We start from the raw sequence: 22,023 nt of genomic DNA, 5'->3' as shown, positions 1-22,023 counted from the left end.
AGATCCAAAGGTTAAGCTCAGGAATTAAGACATTGTAACCATTTTCTAGAAATAACTCAATCATAATTTAAGGGAGGGGGGGGGGGGGTGCGTAATGACATCTAAACTTAAACAGTGAGCAAAATTTACTAAATATTGAGCTAGATTCTTGAAACTTGGTACATAAGCCTAGTCCTATAGGTACTAAATCTAAATGAAAGAAATACAATTTTTTTCATCTTTAGGTTAGGTAAGAAAACATTGAGGAAATAGGATTTTTAGGCCTTTTTGGGTCTATTTTGATGTAGAAGCTTACTTTTATTGTATTTTTCTTAATTATTTTGCTTGAATACACTATGTCTATTCATAAGGACATTATTTAAGATGCTTTTACAGGACCGAAACTAAAAATCCACAATATTTGGGATTTTAAGGTATAGTACAATGGACAATAAATTAATGGCAACGAAGATCGGGTTAATAAAACTTTGGGCACCAGTATAATTTCAATGTCCCCAACCCCCTCAGTAACAATATATGCATTCTTTATTTATCTCACTTTTAAATAAGGCTGTCCTTTGATTCCTGGTTTAGTCTGGGTGCCAGGAATTCAAGGATAGGATAGTGATGGTGAAAAATAGAATGATAATTTATGTGCACTGTTTAGACTTTTTACGATAGACAAAATTATCCCTCATGTAGATTAAAATTATTTGTTAACATTTTGAAGTTTGTACAACCCAAAGATTATTAAAGTTTTCAAGTTAACGAATGTGTTTATAAAACTTAGGGGATAAGTATAATTTGTAGTCAAATGTCTCCTCCCTCCCTGGTGTAATAGGCTGTTCATGCAAGATAAAAATAAATTGCAATATAAGTAGACTGTATGTAGAAGGAGTCTTTTTGATTTCATATTTCCACACATCCTCAAGCTTTGATTGTAGGGTGATTCATGTAAAGATTATGTATATCTTACACTTAAGTTAAACTAAGATAATCAATTTTGATTTGAAGATTTTTACATCAATTTTTGAAGATGGAAACACACTAACGATCATTTTTCCTTTGTATGATGATTCTTGTGACAACTTGACATGATACTTTTTCTAATTTGTAATTATAGATAAGTATGATATAAAAGGGATGATTTCACCTATAAGTAAAAAAATTATGGATGGATAAACGAATATTTGAACTTTAAAGCAGATGTTCAGGGGTCATGATAAAGGAGAAGAAAGAAAAATGAGAAGGATAAGACAAGAAAATCACAAAACCTTTACATATGAATGTCTTTTTAGCATGACCAACAGACTGACGGACCAAGTAAGTTATGTTCTGAATGCTCATTGGTGATTGATATATTCATCAAAAGATATCAGCGGTCTATCTTAACTAGCAGCTGCGGAAACCATATATCCCCCATAGCGTTACAAATAAATTTATAGTATAGATGTATAAAGAGCTTACTATTTGATTTCCGAAGGCAAAGACCTAAAGCTCAGCAGACGAGAAATAATTTTGTTAAACTTTGCTTTCTAAATTCAGCTGTTTAATGCTTTCTTCTGCTTTTTGAAGGAGAAAAGGGACAATTTTTGTGAAAAATTGCCATATCTGTCTAAACTTAAGTGAAGTATTTAAAACTTCCATTATCAATTTCTCACAACTAGGCTTCTGACTTTACAATTATATTCATAATCATCTTTTCCGATTTACAATACTGCATTTTTAAACCTAGTTATTTGTGATTAATAAGACATTTTTCCGAATGATGTGAATACTTTGTTGCAAATCAAAATTATTAAGTTTTTAGTGACATCTTGCGACAAATGTAGAACTAATATATTGCAGATGTTCCCAAATTTATTTTTTGCCTGAATTTACGTTGTTTTCAATTATTTTTCCATAAAGGGTTGAGCTCTCTCTGAGGTGGTGGCAAATTAACTATGTCCTTATTTTAAGTAATTGGGTTATTGTCAGTTTTATGAGATAAGCAGATATTTTTCAAAATATTTTTCAACAATTGAACAGTATTTAGACAATGCAAAACGAATTTAACTAGGATGAATGCAAATACCATTGCAGCTCATACATAGACGTCCAAGAAAAGGGATAAAGGGGTGTTCATCCCTTTTGAGTTTGAAATCTCTTAGTTTACACCCCACAAGTTTTTTAAAATACGTTAGATTACTCCCCTTAAACGTATGGAACCCCTTATTCAAAGTAAAAAGCTTGGGCGTCCTTGTGTTCACATTAGTTTCCAATTTGCTTTTTGTTCTTTTGTCAGCACCCGGTTGTATTTACATTTTTGAAAGATTCAGCTGATTTGAAAGACCCAACCCACAGACGGTACAAGGCCTTTGAGAAAGGAACAGGGTTACAAATACTATTTATCACTCTATATATATTACTTTAATGCGTTACAGACGGACGGGCAGTCAAAGTTATTTAAAGAGTACCTTTGCTTCTAGTAAGTAGGGTCAGTGACTCATCATACTACCCCCAAGTGAGATGTATATTAATATTCATAAACCAATAATTGATATTTCAATTTATAAATTGGTTTTATCGTATTCATTCGAATCCGGTGGATAGGGACCGGTTCTCATCAATACGAAAAAACTATGTCTAGCATCGTATTATATCCAGTTTTCTACGAATATAGAAATGTACAATCATAAGATTAAAACCAGTTTTTTTAGCCCCGAGATGCCGAAGGCACGGGCTAATCTTATAATTGTACAATCTATATCCGCGGAAAGCCGTTTATAATACGATGAAAGAAATAACTATTATAGGTTGTGTTAGAAGAGTATTCACCCCGAGCCTTTATACAATCTAAAAGGAAATTAAACTGTTCGTGAAGAATTTTTACAGAATTAGCAGAACTATCTGTTTTTTCTGTTCTAATAATTTTATTATTTGGGGGGAAATTGGTCCCCAATGTCCAAATACAAAGAAAAATCTAGTAGTTGAAGAGATTAGATTCAGACGGACGGACAAACAGACATCGCTCTTGGAAATGTTATATCATGGTGAATTAATCTCTTTCCAAAATTAGAATGTTTCTATGTTGTAATCTTTATAATTTGGCAAGTCACTAAGATTTAATTTAATCTTAACAACTTCTTAAGGCACAATCCTATATTCGCCAGTGGATCATAGAACCCATCTTTAATGTATTTTAGGAATAAAACTGTAAGAGGGACAGGTCTAAATTGCTCAAGTACACATATTAATTTTAGTTTAGATATCTAGTTTTTGAAGATTTTTTTGTATGATTTTGGAGGATTTTTTTACAAAAACAATTTTGGTGATCAGGCAACCATAGCCGATTCAGAGATCTTAATTTAACATGATTATTCTTGTTTTGTTTGTAAAATTACTTTTTATTGTAAAAGATTCAATTGATAAACAAATAAAAAACTTATTTAATTGAAGCCTTTCATTCATGGATGCTGTCATTCTTGTTTCATAAAATAAAGGGAGTAGTTCCTAATAAAATATTGTCTACCATAAAAAATCAATATAAATAAAAAAATATGTTGTACATAAATACCTTTAGTGATTATGCAGAATTTGTGTAGATTTGTAGCTTATTTTTTGTATTCACTTCTGAAAATTATATAAAATCAGAGAATTTCCCGTGTGGCTTCGAAACCGATTAATTTCTGCTGGTTTGGAACCGATTCTCAGCCCGACTGAAAAATCACGTATCGTATCGTATTAGAGACAATTTTCTACGGATGGTAAAATGAAAAATCAAAATATAAATATCAGTTTTGCTAGATCGGGACTTTGGTCCCTCGAGCTAAACTGTTTTTAATATTACAATTTTCATTTTAACTAGCGCGGAAAGCTGTCTATAATATGATGCCATAAATAACTATCAATTCACTTTGTAACATATATTTGTGAAACAAACAAGGTTTTAGAATAAAATTTTTGTTAAACTAAATCTTCAGTGCAGTTGAACTTGTTTTCAGAGATAAAATTCCCCTCACTTGCTTCCGTTTCACGTCACCCTCCCTCTTCCCTTATCCTTTCCCTTCCTCACCCTTTCTATCATTGTAATGATAATAGTTGGTTTCTTTGGTTAGTAAAACCAATAAATCACAGTAACAATTCAACCCTTAACTGTAGTGTAAAAGTATTAAAACTGAATTTATAAGGACCAATCTTACATGTAGTAGTTTGATGGCTTTGGTTAAAAAGACCGTACTGGTCAAATATAAAGACCGATGGACATACTAAACATTTAATAATGAAATAGTAGGATGCTTGTTAGTTTATCTATCTGTCTAAACAGGAGGACCAACAGGTCTAAAATTTTTATGGTTAGGAAATGCCTGGGCTCAAAAAACCTCTACCCATTTCAATGATATTGTACAATTAGGACTTCGAGACAAATGTTACGATTAAAGTCCACTTTAGGCAAAATGATAGCTGAAATTTTATTTATCAATATTATGTATGGGATGTAACAATGAATCTTATGAGACAAGACAATGAATGGTAATTCAATGTACAACCTCAATCATCATAAACATCCATTCTGTATATTAAAAAAAAGTATTTTGATAAAATTCCCCATAGGTTTGAAGCTAACGATTGAGAATTATTTTTATAAAACTTTAGGAAACTAGTATAATTTACAGTTCAATGTTCCCTCACTCCCAATTTGTAACTATGATCCTTAAATCAAACCACTTTGACAGAAGAAACAAAATTGGAATGGACAATCCTTGTAAATGCGCGCGCGCTATTTAATTGCTCGGAGTGAAGCTAATGTTGCGTATACGTTCAATTAAAATGCAACAACAGATATTGCGCATAGCAAAAAAAGCTTCCCTAAAAATTATTGTTGTTATTTACATTATTCGTCCAATTCTAGAAGTTTTAAAGTTTCATATTCTGTAATTTTTATCTTCAAGAAAGAAACAAAAAACTTTCAACCATCACTTTGATTGCATGACTTTTTTCTTAGGATACTTTTTATGTTATTCAGTTTTACCTGTTTGTGTGACATGATATTTCTTTTACTCATTCTATTGACTGAATAATCTTAATCCTAATAATCTAAATCTTAATGTGCTTTTTTAGAAACACTGCGTCAATGCGTACACACACACACACACACACACACACACACACACACACACACACACACTTACGCATTATGAATATTTCCTTGATTATTTTTGAAAAAAATAGAAAAATTGTTTTCAACTATTATTATTCCATTTTTTCACTTACTCCTACTGAAGTTTTTGTTCGTGTACTTAAATTTGAACAAGGTTAATAATATGCATAAGAAGCGCGGCAGTAAAGTTTAGGAGCTATCTACATCTGGATGAACAGCAAAATTATGTTCATGAGCAGAACAGCATTGGAAGATTTTTGAAATTTAATGAAAAAGAATTGCAAACTGTTGCTTTATATCTTTAACTATCTGCTACGTCCCTAGCATCTAAGTACTGTGTATGTGAATTGGTAGAGAGGGGATTGGAAAATAGCTACCCAAGACTTAACCTTAAAAATAAAATAGACTAAAAACACCAAAAAACATTTGAAAAGCTTACCTAAAATAGAGAACCCAATCGGTTCAGTGTTTGATATTATTGAGATCTTAAGCCTCAGGCAAAAAAATATTACTTTATATAATAGGATAGAAGCATAAAAAATCTCCAGAATTAAAAAATTAAATGTCTTTTATAGCATTACCAACAGATTTATAATAAATAATTTGTCTCATTATTTTACAAAAAGAAGGACGGACAAGCAGACAATGTGAGTTTTAGACATAGAGAAAAAAATAAAAGAGAGGAATCGAAGCAACTAGAAGACGAAAATAGGCAGTGGGCCTAGAGGCCTACTTAGCGATGTTGCCGCGCTAAAATTTATTGCTATTCCACTACTTTTCAAATGGGAGGATTAAAAATTATTTTAAAAAATATTTTTTTACTTTTTACTATTTCCATATTTAGGGCAAGAATTTTAGATTAGATATTTTCGTTTTAATGTTTTAATTAAAAATTACATAGAATTTTATTTTTATTTAAAAAAATTTGTTCATGAAAGATGAATCCTTCTATTTCTAAAAAGGGGGAAATTTTTTTCATAATAAACATTCAGCTGATTCTGACCGCCCACGGCTGTTTGCTAACAATCGCTTTTCTTTTTATTCACATTATTATTTATGATTGACTTACAAAAAGCCCTGGGCGGTTTCTGATTTTCGTCTGCTTCTAAATTTAGGGATGGGGAAGTAGTATTTTACCATGAAAAAGGGGTGAGTATTCATCCTCTTAGCCTTTTTCCTTATGGTTTTAGAGTTGGAAATTAAGAAACTATAAGAAAATTAAGTAAGGAAATCTTGTAGGTACGAATGTCTTAATTTTAGAGTAGCTACAATAAAAACAAGAATGAATACAACAAAAAGGAAGCAACTGTAACTTTAATGATACTCAAGAAAATCATCAAGAAAAAAAAACTATATTCATATACTATAATTGGAATTGGAATATCAATTCAAATGTATTTTTGAAATTCTTTTGTTACAAACTTGTTGAAAAAATGAAGAAAAAGAATCTGGTTGAAATTTTATTTATTTAAATCATAAAGTTTTATTAAATCACAATGTGGATATCAATTTAATTAAATCGCAATATGGATATTTTTAAAAGAAGATTTTTTGTTTGAAATTTGGTTAATAAAATCAAAGTTTGAAATCACTCGAGTAATGTTTTTTTTTGTAATTTCTATCTTATAAAGATCAAAGAAAATCAACATATTTTTTGGAGAAAAATCTGCCGAAATCATTTAGTAAATAATGAAAAAATCATATATAATTTTTTTCGTGAAAAATTAAATCTAATAATCTTCAAGCAAAGGCTCGACAAAGTGGAAGGGATAATTGATGTCATCCCCATCCCTGAAAAAATATGATTTTATCCTATTATGAAAAGAAGTAAGGTTTTGTTTGCCTTTATCTTATGAATCGATGACTACTAGACCAATAAAGTTCTTTGTTTCAGGGAAACTTTAAACGTGACTAGAAATTTTTTTATTTTTAGATATAAGTCTTAGCTTAGTTTTAGGTAATTTTTCTGACCTTCTCTACCACTTTGAATTCATAGCCCCCTGTTTTTAGCAAAAGATTTGTACTTGTGCCACCTTTTAAACAAAGCTTCTGGGTGCTAGGGAAGAAACCACCACCATCAAATTTAATTTTACCTGAGTTCAAAAGTTCCGTCAGGAAGTTTGTTAACTGGAACGATCTTTCTTTCTCCAGTCTCAAGGGTGTCTAAAAAATCATTTATACATATTTTTTTCTTTAAAGTTTGAAATAAACTTAATTCTTGTCTTTCCTATTAAAAATAAATAATGGGTTGGGTGAATATCTGAATTACAATAAAGTTCTAGGAGAGGTTTTGTGATTTGTTTCTTAAAATTAAAAATTTTTCTTGTCCAATAAATCTTGCAATGAGTAGCTTTAAATCTGTTGTGAAGATTTAGATAAGGGGAGATGGGACATTGGACTGTAAATTATACCAGTACTCAAAGTATTATAATACGTTCTTTAATTCCTAGGCTATTTTTTTGTTATTAAATTTTGATTGGTATTCAAAATTTAATCTACTGGAATAATAATTTTTTAAACATCATTGCATGGGAATGTACATCTAAATATCATACATTTTCTTATCCCATAATAACACTTGTTTATATTATCTATCATTGTCATTTCTCTCTCCCAGCTTACCAATGTCTTTGCATTGTTCAGGGGTCAGCTCCCACCCCTCAATATCCATATTCGCCTCCAACTCGTTGGGAAATATCGACTTAGGAATTACCACGATTCCCCTCTGCAGCTGATATCTAAAATGAAGAATGATGGCCTCAAAAAAGTATCAAAACTTTTATCCTTATATTTTATATAAATATATATATTTTGTTTTATAAAATAGTTTATTTTAATTTTATTTGTAAGTTTCATTGACAAAGAAATGTGAAACAATCGATAATTATTAAGCTTGTAAAAAATCTTACTTCAAAACAACTTGAGCAGTTGATTTATTCACTTCTTTAGCAATTCTAAAAATAAATAATGAATTTTTAAAAAATAAGAAAATATGATTAACAATTTATGCATTTCATGGTATGCATATTATCATAGAATTTGAAATTATACAAACGAAATTAATATGTTTAAATATTGTAGATAGACACTTTCGAGGTTAAAAAGTAGCATAATTAATTCTTTAGCTTTGGATGTAAATTACAGAGAAAGACTAAACTACATAACTTTTGTGCCACTTTTAGGAAGACGATTCCCTTTTCTCCCATCTCTTTTGAAGAGGTTTTCTTTCTTTTCCCTTTATATGACGGCACAGGAATCGTCTTCCTCAAAAGTGACACAAAAGTTATGTAGTTTAGTCTTTCTCTAATTTTGAACCCTAACTTTTTAAAAGATAGTATTTTTGATGATGATAAAAATGTACCTCTCTAGAATAGGCTCCACAAGGATGTGGGGAAGCTTTTTCCCCCAGGGAAGATCAGGAGAACCAAAGGGAGAGTAACCCACCATTTGAATTCCATTGACAATACAAAACTAGAATTTGAAATGTTTAAATACTTTCTATTATTGTATGTTAATTGTATTTTCATCTATTAACCAGAATGGCTATCTATTTTTTTTGTATTAAACCACAGCATAACATGTAGCGCAACGGATTGTTGATTTAGAGGCAATAAGGACCAAAGTTTTACAATCAAATGGTTGTCCTTAGACCCTCTTTAAGAGTATGGCTCTACATTGTTTCAAAGTCCCCCTAAAGATATTCATCAAGTTTCTATGTATGTATTTATCTATCAATCTATCAATCATTTACCCTTCTTATGGCCTCATTCTGAAATCTAGGATTACTCTCCACTTGTAGAACAACTGGTTTCATGCTTCCAATTTTCATCAATCTTTTCAGCTATGACAAAGAATAATAATATCAATAGCAGCAAAGCTTTTTAAAAACAAGATTAGTTATCATGAAAACTGATGCCTTTTTGGAATTTAAAAAAGAGATTACTGATGTATATACATTTGTGTACAAATATACAAACCCCATAGAACATCTAGAAATTATTCTTTGAGTTTATAATCAATAAAAATAAGTCAATTTATGCCAAATTGAAAAAATGTCTTTCAAAACACAGCCTGGGCATTTTTAAGTTTTCACCTGAGAAAAATGTGGTTACTCATGGACAGACACACAAACTTTTGGGAGAACACAGTTTTGATTCTAATTTTTTTAAAGAAGCAAAAACTGCATTAAATATAGAACAAACATGTTAGTAAATAGTATGTTTATGTCAACAACGAGGTTGCATTAGTTATTGGCTATTTGCAAATAAAAGATTAATGAAATTATTTTTACCTGTTCAGAGTTAAAGTTAGATACCCCAATAGCTTTAGTTAAACCTTTCTTGACTAACTGTTCCATGGCTAACCAAGTTTCTTCTATGCTTACTCCACTGAAGGCCATGTCTCCATTCTCTTTCCTGAATTAAAAATAAATCGATAGACAGATAGGTTGATATATTGTTTAATGGCTAGTAGTTAGATAAGTGTAGTCAAACAGCTGATAGCTATATTATTTCTTCTATGCATTGCTTACTCCACTGAAGGCCATGTCTCCATTCTCTTTCCTGGATTTTAGATAAATGGATAGATAGATAGGTTGATATATATTGTTTAATGGCTAGTAGTTAGATAAGTGTAGACAGACTGCTGATAGCTATATTATTTCTTCTATGCATTGCTTACTCCACTGAAGGCCCTGTCTTCATTCTCTTTCCTGGATTTTACATAAATAGATAGACAGATAGGTTTATATGTATAATGTAGAAAGACAGGTAGGTAGCTATATAGTTCCATGGCTAGCCAAGTTTCCTCTATGCTTACACTATTAAAGACTTTCTTCGTCTTCAGGCAATTCTTCAAAACCTCCATGATCGTACTTGTTAACATAGAGTTTAATGATGTAATATCTCAAGTCTAATTTTAACAGTGTACTTACTTTGGTAGATTACCGTTGTCAGCAATGAATCCAGTTGGCCAATGAATCAGATAAAGATCAAAGTAGTCCAATTGACAGTCAGCAAGACTCTTTCTAAAATAATTAGAAATAAAGTTTCATTTTTTTACCCGTTCCTTGCAGCTGCAGCCTGCAATAATAATAACAGTCTGTAAAATGCCTTGTCAAATTAAACGGAAATTTCATTCCCATATAAACAACCCCTTAAATAGTGGATGTAAATATTCATTTATTTCCCGGAGGTAGTCATTTATTTCCCAGAGGTAGTCATTTTTAGAAGATTTTTATTTTTTTGGGGGAAGATTTTAGAATTTTTATTAATTACTAAAAGAAAGAAAAATTATACCAGGGAAATAAATGAAATTTAAAAACCAAAATTAAACCACATTTTACTAGCATAAAAATGAGTTTTTGTTTAAATGAGAATGGTATTCCTGTCCAGTTTTTTGTTTAGGAATGAATATTTCTTACCCATATTACCCATATTATTACCAATATTTCTTCTTATTCACCTCCTAAACAAAAAACTGGACCGGAATACCCCATTTCAGACAATGGCTTTCAATCAAGGTAATACTAATGAATTTTAAAGTTGAAATAATATAGCAAAAATCCTTATTAGCAAAATGGTGCTGTAAATGATATAGATATCTATTTTATATGAATTTCATATTTTTCAAGAGTAGAGCCAAATAGGTTCAGCGGTTGCCAAGATCTTAAGCTTCAGACGGACAGACATAATTCTATATAGATAACCTGCAATGGGCCTCAACTCTGTCCTTGGCATGTTCAGTACCCCACAGTTTTCCAGTAATAAACATTTCTTCTCTAGTAGCAAGTCCCTGACAAAATAGAAATATAGGTTGCGTGATTATACTTGACAGAATTAGCTCAGTACCCCATAACTTTCCAGTAATAAACATTTCTTCTCTAGTAGCAAGTCCCTGACAAAATAGAAATATAAGTTGCGTGATTATATTTGACAGTATTTTTACTTTCAAATAATAAACTTTTAAAGCTCTAGTAGCAAATTACTGAAACATAAAAATATAGGTTTTGATTAGATTAGACTAGACAGATTGCATCAGTATTTGTTAAGGATCACATAATGATCCAGTAATTAAAATTTCTTCCATAGCTTTCTAGGATCTTCAAATCTTATACCAGTTTTCGTAAAAAATTGTCTATAATATGATGCATCTTTGAGATAGGCTCAGAACAGTTTGTAATTCAACGTAAATTAAACGGTTGCGAAGACATACTGGAAAGTTGTGTTTTGCGATTACATTTGATTGATTGCAACAGATAATTTGGTTTAGACTGACGGGCAGAAATTTGATTTTAAGCTTACCCTTTCAAAAATGGCAGAGAATGCTTCGCCCATCTTTGGTTCATTCAGATAGATGTAAGCACAGTCAATATGCCTAAAACAAAATAATACTATACAAAAGTAGCGTAGCTTCTATAGCAATTTTGATGGAAAATTTCTGATATTTGATATTTTAAAAAGTCATTCTAAAGTAACTAAGACAAATAATGTATATCACTATACATGATCGTGTATAGTGGCTTCAACTTTAAACTTAGAAAGGACTTTTACATTGATGATGGTATTTAAGGAGATAATAATATTGATATAAAATATTGTAGATTTTAGAAGATCTTTTTAGTGCCAATAAAAAAAGGGATGAAATTAAAAAACCCAAAAGTCTCAAATGACGGAAAATTAGAATGATTGACTATTGTGTATTTTACCTAGCTGTAATAGGCTCAGGAACATCCCCCCTTGCACAAAATTTATATGAACCCACTTGCCTACCTGTATCCCATTTCAACAGCCTGGACAACAGCATCTCTCATCTGGTTACCAGTATCTCCATGCAACCAGGTTCCAATACCTGAACATAGATAGATAGATATATAGATAGATTAATTTCAACAGCCTGGACAACAGCATCTCTCATCTGGTTACCAGTATCTCCATGCAACCAGGTTCCAATACCTGGGCATTCAGATAGATAGATAGATAGATAGATAGATAGATAGATAGATAGATAGATAGATAGATAGATAGATAGATAGATAGATAGATAGATAGATAGATAGATAGATAGATAGATAGATAGATAGATAGATAGATAGATAGATAGATAGATAGATAGATAGATAGATAGATAGATAGATAGATAGATAGATAGATAGATAGATAGATAGATAGATAGATAGATAGATAGATAGATAGATAGACAGACAGAAAGATAGATAGATAGACAGATAGATAGATAGATAGATAAAAATTTAGATATAATGGATGGATAGATAGATATTTATATATATTAGATGGATAGATAGATATTTATATATAATAGATGGATAGATCGATGTTTACCTAGAACAGGCATTTCAATGCCACCAGCTAAAGTTACTGTTCTCATTTTTCTAATTTTCTTTAAAAATCGACTGCATGAGATCTTTTACATTTTTGGGTTTTATGTGAAAATTTACAATTTTACTATAATAAGAAATATTGCTATACTATCAGGTAGTGAGGAGGTATTGAAATGAAATTTAATTAAGTAGGCATATAAGCGGTAAATTGATGCAAAATTTAAATTAAGATAGATTACTATTGAGTAAAATTAATGGTGTAAAAGTTTGTACCAACTATTAAAGATACAGTAAAAGTACAAAAAGTTTTTAAGCCTTTCTTTTGATTTTAATAGACGAGTTTTATCTAATAATTTCATATTAAAATAACATTAAATCAAAAAAAAATATTAATTAATATTAATAGCTATTAAAGCTTTTATATATGTTTAAGAATAAAATTAAACTTAAAATGCTAGCTCCGTAGTTTGTATTAAACTAAACATCATAATAAGTTAAAAGACATAAACAAATAAATAACAAATATAAATTGTTCCTATTTTTTTCTTCGTGAATACAGGGACTTGAAAGTTTACAAAACTCTCTTAAACTTTTTAAGTTAAACAATGAAATAATTTACTATTTCAAAAGCGATTTTTATTAGAATTAAGGATGTTTTCTTTCTGTTTTAAACATTCCTGATTCCTGTAATGATACGATATTAACTTTTCGTCTATTTTAGCACTAAATTTTCGTAATAGAATATCCTATTATTGGTTTTTTATGTTACATTTACGCTCAATATATAAGCAAAGCATTTCTAAATTCGACTTAAATAGTTAGAACGTCCTTTTAAATTTTTTAACATTTAATTTCATGAAATTAGACTATAAACATTAAATTTTATATTTGTCTGATTAATCAACCTCAAATTTTGACGGATATTGTCATCCTTGTTTGGATTGATTTAGTAACATGTACTTTGTGTTTTTATAAATAGTTTTTTACTATCTTCTTACCCCTGAAGCATTTTAAACTTAATTATTATAAGTTTTATAAAATGTGAGAGTTAACGTGATTTTTAAAAAGATATAACCCTCTAATGAAAGCTAAAATAATCAGCATTTTATTTAAGACAACCTCTTTAGATAAAAGACTTCTAGAGTAGATTCAATCCTTCAAAGAAAAGAAATAGGATGTATGTCTGTCTGTACAAATAGTTACTTTTATATAGTACCATATCCTGGACACAATAAAAACTGTCCCGAATTTGTATTAATTTTGAGGAACACGACTCTAGTTACGTCATATTTTTCTTTCCCGAAAAAGGGAAGGGTGAAAGAAAAAAAAGGGAAGGGGGAAGAAAAAAGAGATGGGAGAAAAGGGGGTTTTCCCCATCTCTATTGAAGAGATTTTCTTCCCCCCTTCCCTTTTTCGGGAAAGAAAAATATGACGTCACTGGAGTCGTGTTCCTCAAAATTAATACAAATTCGGGACAGTTTTTATTGTGTCCATATCCTGTAATATAAAATAGAAATATTTTTTAGTCTGAAGCTAAAGATATCGGAAATCGCTCATCCTTCGGTTGTACTTTGCATGTAAGCTTCATAAATATCTTGCAGTGGTTTTAAACAATTTTCTCGTATTCATTCGAATCCGGTGGATAGAAACCGGTTCTCATTCATACGAAAAAACTATGTCTTGCATCGTATCATATCCAGTTTTCTACGAATATAGAAATGTACAATCATAAGATTAAAACCAGTTTTTTTAGCCCGTGCCTTCGGCATCTCGGGGCTAAAAAAACTAGTTTTAATCTTATAATTGTACATTCTATATCCGCGGAAAGCCGTTTATAATACGGTGAAAGAAATAACTATTTCTAACATTTCACTCCCTCCTCTGAAGGCTAGGGGTTAGGAATCTAAAAGTTAAAAAATTATTCAAATTGCAATCAAAAATTTAGTTTATTGTTTATTTTTATTTCTTCTTTTAAGTGCATAAAATATAAAAGATATAAAAATACTACTATGGAGATCAAAGATCGATAATCTTTCGATTTCATGAGCGCGCCTACTCTAAAATTTATCAATGATTTTTTTTGATGACAGAATATCAATAGTTCAAGAATGTGCTAGAGTACATGAGTTTACCAACTTCTTCTTCTAAAAGTTAAAGGCCGGGTTCATCTGAAGCCGGACACACCTGTCAACTGCACTTCTTAGGTCAAAAAGAGGCTTTTTGTAAGCTTATTATCAATGTTACTATGTGTTTAAAGCAAAAATATGTGTTTCAGTAATATCTAAGCACAAGGTGCATATACATTACTTTAAAATTGCAATACCAGTTCCTTTAAATATCTATTGGTTAATAATACAATCTAACATTGTAAAGCAGTAGCTTGGTGTATTATTGGATGCTTCTTAAGGGAAGGCTGAATCTGAAATAATTTCTTAAACGTCTTTTTTTCTAAAAATTGTGAAAATGCGTCTAAAATTAGATAGATTTTGGATGGTTCAGCTCAGGTAGTCGCCTTGATGGTTGGTCCCATATTTTTAGTAGCGAAGCTACTCTATGATTCGAAATGTCCGTCCGTCTGTCCGTCTGAGACAAAGTGGGGGAAACGTGATTTTCTCGGCTCCTAGAAAAGATAGACAGTTGAAATTTATAGTGAAGATTCTTATAACATATGCCTATCTAATCTATACGTTATTTTCTCCATCTGTCTGTTGTTTGGGGTGCTAGATCGATTCCTAGATGTTCATTTTTTCGTAATTTTCTCAACTCCTTTTTAAGATAATAAGCTGAAATTTTCAGGGATTGCTTAAATTTACATTCTACATATTTTCCTTAAGTTTTATTACGGTTTTTCTATTAGTTGGGGTGCTAGATCGATTCCTATTCATGATTTGCGGCTGAAATTATCAGGAATTAAATATGCTTGTATTCTTCATATTTTTATCAAGTTTCATTAGGATATGTCTATAAATTGCGATGCTAGATCGATTCCTAGATTTTTAAATTTTCGTGATTTTTAATGTTTCCTTATTTCCCTATTTTATTAAGATTAATGTTTATTGTATGAAACTGCTTTATAGTAATTTTTTCCGATATCCATTCATAATTTTTGAGCTTCGCTACTTATGGGTGTTGTCATCCTTGTTTTACCTAACACTAATTTTGAGAAGGGGCTTAAAAGGCACCCCTCGCCAGAGAAAATTTTCTGATTTACTTAAATTATACTTATTTTATCAAATATCCTCAAGAAAAGATTTCAACTATTGGAAACAAATCATCCTTGTTTTAATTACTATTATTTTTCTCAGTTTTTTGTTTTAAATTGATTAACTATTGTTGATATAAATATGACAGCCAAATATCAAATCAAAATTTGTATCATACGTTCTTAGAATCTAGTTTCTATGGAAAATTTCATTACTTTGAATGGGAACCTAAATCCCTCTCCATTTTTAATTAAACAAATTTTTCATATAAAGTTAATTGGGTGAAGTTCGTTTGTTTATTTTTTTATAGTAAAGCAGGTTCATCAATTTAAATACTTTGATGTAATAATATTTAGGTTAGGTTAAGTTAAGTAAAGCGTGGCCCTGCAGGGTTAAAAAACGCAATATTGAACATTTTCTTCACCTTTCGTAAGATTTGGTAGGGTAGAAATGTCATATCATTCTATCGGAAGTAATTTCAATGTCCTAGATATATCATTCAATAAAAGTGGTAATGATTGACAAATTATCAACATTCCATTATTCAATTGACATTATTGTTTATCATTTACGCCGATTATAATATGGCTTAAAATTAAAAAAAGTTCGGGGCTGACATACTATATACATACAGGGTGCGCCACATAAATCCAGACTTTTTTAACACGGCCATAGCGTCAAAACTACTTGACCAATCAGGACGTTTGACCCCACTATAAAAAGCTTAGGTAATGACCTTTTTGTCCATGAAAATCTTTCGACGATGGAGGACGTGTACGCCGAGCTGGAGGCGCATATGTTCAACAAGGCAGATTCGAATTGCGCAGATAATTTACCGTGGATTTATAACTTGGGCCTACTAAATCTGACCTCAGCCCATCTGTAGGTGAGATGGACTAATGAAACTTGCTGGAGATACTATCAGATACCTAGTGAAAACACTAGAAAAGACTAGAGCTCTCTATCCCAGCTGACTTGGCTGTAGTACTCCGACTAAGTGGATCGTGGTAGATTTTAAGATGTCAAAAACGTCAAAAATCTTGAAAATTTCTCGGTTCTTGACTTCAGGGGCCCATATGGAACCTTAAAACTCGTTTTAGACTATGTATTGCGCTGATAACCCTATCTTAATCTTCGTGCCATTTTTAAAAAGGTATGACGTTGTTCTAGCTTAACTTTGGCCCAAATGAAGGCCGCCGTGTCAAAGAGTAGCTTTAAAGATAGGTTAATTTGGATCCTGCTGTTACTAACTCCTTAAGGAGATGTGGCCTCCCAGCAGCTCCGATCTTAATCCAATGGACTTTTTGGCCTGGAGCGCCATTAAAGCATGAACAAATAGACGTGCCCATACAAAAAAGACCTCTCTCATTGCTCCTATCATGGAGAACTTCGCCTGCTTGAACAGGGACATGGTGACTAGGGTCGGCGGGCAGTTCAGGGGGCGGGTAGAGGTGGTGATTTAAGCTGGCGGCGATTTTATTAAAAAATTTAATAGTCATATACCTAGGTTGCTTCCCAGTTTTTAAAATTCAATAAAATCTTTAAAATTGACGATTTTATGTTTATTTGTTTAAAAATAAGAAAAAGTCCGGATTTATGTGGTGCACCCTGTAAATGTATGTTGACTACAAAAAAAAAACTTGGGGGGCTCATGATTTTTCTGGCAAAATGAGGAATTCTATTAGTTTCGTATTTTCATTAAACACTTCAATCAATTGATGATTTAAAAACAAACAATTATAAAATATAATATAAAAGAAAACAAATGTTTTAACGTATAAATACAAATACAATATTATTAAAACAAAATAATTCGTGTTTAATAATTGCTTATTCTGTTGCATTGGGTTAGAGCATTTTAGGTATAAGCCTGGCTGGGGGTTAAACACAATGAAAAAATGTTGGACCTACCCTAATTATAGAAAAGCTTCTCGTTCAAAATAAAGCTACTAAAAAAAAATGGATTCTGAAGTATTTTGCTTCAAATCGAAGGACGAACATACATTGTTGCAGTGTACATGAATTAAAATATACCTAATCATTTTAAAAAGTGATTAAAATGACATTAATGTGCTAAAATACAAGTGTATCGAAGAAACAAGGACAATTATGTACATAAGTTGTAAAGCTTTTTGAACAAATGTGTTGTGTGCTTGTCAGAGATCTTAAGGGATAAGACATTGGACAATAAAGAATTGATGTACTTGACCGCAGGGGCTGTTTATTAAATTAATTCCCAAAGTTTTACAATAACATTTTCTTATTTGTTGGCCTAGCAACTTTGGGGATTTTTACAGAATTTTGATTGGTTGGTTCATTAAGTTGAGTGTTAATATTTTTCAACCATTAGTTCAAATCTGCAGAAGGGGTAATTTTGTGTGCAATCATTGGGGATGTACATATTTATCGGCCATTGTCTTATCTCTTTAGATCCCTGACTTGTCATTGATGATAAAAAAATCACCCTGCAGGTCATATTATTGGTGGAAAAGTTTTGACACTGACAGTTTTTCATAACTATTTAACTCCTTGAATAATTTACAAGAAAAGGGGAGTGTAGTTAATAGTTATTCTCTACATAGTCATACAGACCGACCAAAATAGCTAATGTATAGGTTAGCTATGACATAAGAAAATTCAAACATCTATGTATCAAACTTTTTGAGTATATCTAAGTTAAAAGTAGATTCGCTACTAAAAATATTACTTTTTTATCTGGATATAAGAGTTAGTTGTAAAAATGGCGTTAAACAAGGCTGTAAACTTCTGTAACACAAAATTCATGATTTTTATTCTAATAATGTTATCCTGTCTTGTGAGCAATGCATTAGCTCAAGTTAGATGTAGAAATTGTGTAAGTTTTTAAAAGCATAGCAAGATTATTCTTTTATAAAAGTAACATGATGTTTGTTTGTCTTTATTTGTAGCGAAGGATCTCGCTAACCAATGAAGCTATATGGAACACTTTACCACTTTTTTTTACCAATTTGGGGTAAGAGATCGCCCCTAAATAAATTTTGTAAATACGTTTAAAATTAAATTGGAAAGGTAAAAATTATTTTTTTTAGTTTATTTTAAAATCACGCAACCTTATATGTACATTAAAAAACTGGTAACATCCTATGCTACCAGAAGTTTTATATTCCATTTATCGTCCATTGTCCTATCCCTCAATATATCTGATTATTTATAATCAAAATCTTAAATTAAGACTGAGTGTAAGGAGGAAGACCAAGGTGAAATTGTATTCTGTGAACCCCGACAGGTACAAACTATAGAAAATAATTATAAAGAAGGGTAGTATGTCTTGTCGACCGTCAACACTTGTCAAGGGATAAGGCAATGTAAGTTAATTAATTGTATAGCTTATTTCAATGATGGTATAAATACTTTTTAAAAAGTCAGAAAACATTAAAATAATTAATTAAAATCTAAAACAAATATTTAATTCTTTGAATTTCTAAAATCCTAATATAAAAGTAAAAGAAATTCTGTCTGTACCAATGTTCTTTGTAACCTGAATCAATATGGGTCTTCTTATAGGTCCTGGAAACGATTATCAGTATTTTAGAGGAGGATATCACGACCCACCTAAAAGAAATCGCCACTAGAAAACAAATTACCCTTTCCCAAAATATTTAGTTTTTACTTTTTTTTCTTTAACCTGAAAATGAAAATTCGACCTCTCCTCTCATCTCAAGTTACCCTAGAAGCCTCTAGGAACATGGGTGCTAGGATTTGGTTAAAGCATTAAAAGAAATACTTATTTTCAGTATTGTTTTACATCCTACAACAGAAAGACAAACAGATGGAACCAAGGATGTCTTTCACAAGATTACAGTAATACTATTAGTAGCGTAGCTACACTATAACTAGATACAACTAGAACAGATACAACCAAGGATGTCTTTCACAAGATTACAGTAATACAAGTAGTAGCGCAGCTACTCTATAACTAGATACAACTAGAACAGAGGGAACCAAGGATGTCTTTCACAAGATTATAGTAATACCATTAGTAGCGCAGCTACTCTATAACTAGATACAACTAGAACAGAGGGAACCAAGGATGTCTTTCACAAGATTATAGTAATACCATTAGTAGCGCAGCTACTCTATAACTAGATACAACTAGAACAGATGGAACCAAGGATGTCTTTCACAAGATTACAGTAATATCATTAGTAGCGTAGCTACTCTATAACTAGATACAACTAGAACAGATGGAACCAAGGATGTCTTTCACAAGATTACAGTAATATCATTAGTAGCGCAGCTACTTTATACCTAGGATATTTTAGGGATCTTAATAACGATGGACTATGAAATTATGTACGTACATTTCCGAATCCAAACTATAATTAACATAAATTCTCCTTCTATGGATCAATATTATGGGTGGAGAAGTTAATTCAATTTTGGAGTTCTAGCCTATTAGTCTAAAAAATAAAGAACATATTTTTCAACATTGGATGATCAAAATTAAACAAAGACTCGCAGCAAAATATTTAACTCAGTATTATACTGTTGTGGATGATTTAAATTCCATTGCTCATTCTCTCTCTTTTTCTGCTATATTTGTTAGATTACTCATTTTCCCTGTATACAAATATTCTAGTTTTTACTTATATACATTAAGATATATAAGTTGGAAAGAATTTTAACCCATTAGTGCCCGGTTCCAGAAAATCGCAAAACTAACCGGTTTCCAGTTTCATAATTGCATCATTCTCAGTATGAATCCCCCCTCTAATACCCTGGTTTTCATTTCCCCCTGGAGCAGGCAGTTTTGCTTACTTCCGTTTGCTGGTATAGCTCAACAAAATTGGAAAATCAAGAAAAACGAGGTGAGATTAAAATACCCCTTCTAACTTTTTTGTTTCTGTACATCCATTTGTGAATTCGTTTTATTCAAATTATTATTTTTTATATGATTTTTTATCATTTTTTTACGTTCTATATAGGCCCAGTTTGGCAGCCCATGGCACATATTTTACATGTTTTAATGGGTATTTACCCAGTTTTTACAACAAAAATGGGTTTTATTAACCGAAAAGGGAGGCACCTATAGCCAAAGCACTAAATATGATATAAATTGTTTTGTATCTTACTTGTAGCTCTATAGATTACATGAGGTTATGTAGTTTTCAATTAAGGATTGTATTGTAGTTTAAAAAGTGTTCATCTCACTTTGGGCGTTCAAAAATTACATTTTTAATTTTTGGAGCCAAAAAATCAGGTATTTAGAAAAAAACGGCTTTTAATGCCAGCGGAAACCGCCCAAAAACGGGTCCCTACGCCCGTTGGCTATATATAACCATGCCAAACCGGGTTTTATTGCAACTTTCCTGTGCACGCCACTAGAGCAAAAAAAAAATTCCGTTTTTACCATAATAAAGCTTCCCTGAGATTTTCAGCTCGATCGGTTCATAAAAGTGGCGCTCGGCACTATTAGGTTAATGTTAGAGGGAGATTTAAAATCTGCATCAAATTTCAAGGATTTTTTTTATAAAATAAGTTTTTTGTGTAATTCTTTATCCAAAAGCGCAAATACAATTTAAGTTAATTAATTTTGACATCTGTGATAGGTGGAATGAAAACTTCCTGCGCTCTAATTGGTTAAATGATGTACGATACTTGAGCTTCTCCAATCAGAGCGCAGATAGTTTTCAATCCACCAATCACAGATGTCAAAATTAATTAACTTAAATTGTATTTCCGCTTTTAGATAAAGAATTATACAAAAAACAATTTTATAAAAAATCCTTAAAATTTGATGCATAATTCTAATCTCCCTCTAACATTAAAATTCTTTTCAACTTATATATCTTAATATACATATGTACTGTACATACAAACATACCTATTTCAAATAAATATTTTTTTAAAAATGTTTTAAAAAACTAGGAAGAGAATTTGACATAAATGGAACGAATGGAAAATTGTTCAGGGAAATTAGAAGAGGTTGCGTGAAACCTTTTTTTAAACGATGGATAAGCGAATTTCACCTGTAAGTTATCCTTGTAAAAGAGACAGGATGTTTGTCTGACTTTTTGTTTATCTATCGTAGAAACAAATATTGGTTGGAAAGTTTGGACACTACTACTTAATGATCAAACCGATCAAGATATTAATAAAAGTACCCAAAGTTTTGAATGAGAGAAATATTTACAAAACTTTGGGTACCAGAATTATTTACAGTCCAATGTCCCCTCCTTCCATGATTTTAAAAAAGCTGAGCTATCTTTTTTGGACATACAGACGGAATTAACTGTAAAAAAAACTTCTTTCTATAATACAAAGTAGTACGATGTCTGCCTGTCTGTCTGAAGCTTAAGATCTCAGTAACCACTGAACCGATT

At 31.1% G+C, this 22,023-nt stretch overlaps 3 protein-coding genes across 4 annotated transcripts in view; 1 reads left to right on the top strand and 2 right to left on the bottom strand.

The window, feature by feature from the left end:
- The window catches only part of Pgd (phosphogluconate dehydrogenase), a 61,369-nt gene extending 57,721 nt beyond the window's left edge, over positions 1-3,648 (bottom strand). The window contains exon 1 of the mRNA XM_080165090.1: positions 3,536-3,648. The gene's annotated coding sequence lies outside the window, so the exon portion shown is untranslated. The remainder of the gene's footprint in view (positions 1-3,535) is intronic.
- A 2,918-nt stretch (positions 3,649-6,566) lies between these two features.
- LOC145322810 (aldo-keto reductase family 1 member A1-B-like) lies at positions 6,567-12,559 on the bottom strand. The gene is made up of 12 exons (XM_080165087.1): positions 12,460-12,559; positions 11,890-11,968; positions 11,422-11,494; positions 10,827-10,912; positions 10,053-10,145; positions 9,411-9,534; positions 8,871-8,960; positions 8,481-8,590; positions 8,029-8,073; positions 7,742-7,857; positions 7,213-7,282; positions 6,567-6,910 (listed from the first exon to the last, which is right to left on the bottom strand). The coding sequence occupies exons 1-12, from the start codon at positions 12,503-12,505 to the stop codon at positions 6,850-6,852; spliced, it is 993 nt and encodes a 330-aa protein (XP_080021213.1). The 5' UTR covers positions 12,506-12,559; the 3' UTR covers positions 6,567-6,849.
- A 5,838-nt stretch (positions 12,560-18,397) lies between these two features.
- Positions 18,398-22,023, top strand: part of LOC145322809 (uncharacterized) — a 6,238-nt gene continuing 2,612 nt past the window's right edge. The window contains exons 1-4 of one of the 2 annotated variants that reach the window (XM_080165086.1): positions 18,398-18,515; positions 18,873-18,926; positions 19,435-19,501; positions 21,569-21,671. In XM_080165086.1, the coding sequence (XP_080021212.1) occupies positions 18,402-18,515; positions 18,873-18,926; positions 19,435-19,501; positions 21,569-21,671 (338 nt within the window). In that variant the 5' untranslated portion in view covers positions 18,398-18,401. The remainder of the gene's footprint in view (positions 18,516-18,872; positions 18,927-19,434; positions 19,502-21,568; positions 21,672-22,023) is intronic. The other variant, XM_080165085.1, reaches the window with a different exon arrangement.

The sequence above is a fragment of the Acartia tonsa genome, chromosome 6, assembly GCF_053477335.1.
Source record: "Acartia tonsa isolate MP-2025a chromosome 6, ASM5347733v1, whole genome shotgun sequence".
In the NCBI taxonomy this organism is placed as follows: domain Eukaryota; kingdom Metazoa; phylum Arthropoda; class Copepoda; order Calanoida; family Acartiidae; genus Acartia; species Acartia tonsa.
The sequence above is the reverse complement of the archived record's forward strand: the minus strand, read 5'-3'. Positions and strand labels throughout refer to the sequence as shown.

Bases quoted from the DNA above. Each gene is read 5' to 3' on its own strand.
- LOC145322810 (XM_080165087.1), bottom strand. From the start codon at position 12,505: ATGAGAACAGTAACTTTAGCTGGTGGCATTGAAATGCCTGTTCTAG. The intron at 8,074-8,480 runs GTACATTTTTAT...ATTTATTTTTAG, and splicing joins GTGGAGCCTATTCTAGAGAG to AATTGCTAAAGAAGTGAATA. The intron at 7,858-8,028 runs GTAAGATTTTTT...TCTTCATTTTAG, and splicing joins ACTGCTCAAGTTGTTTTGAA to ATATCAGCTGCAGAGGGGAA.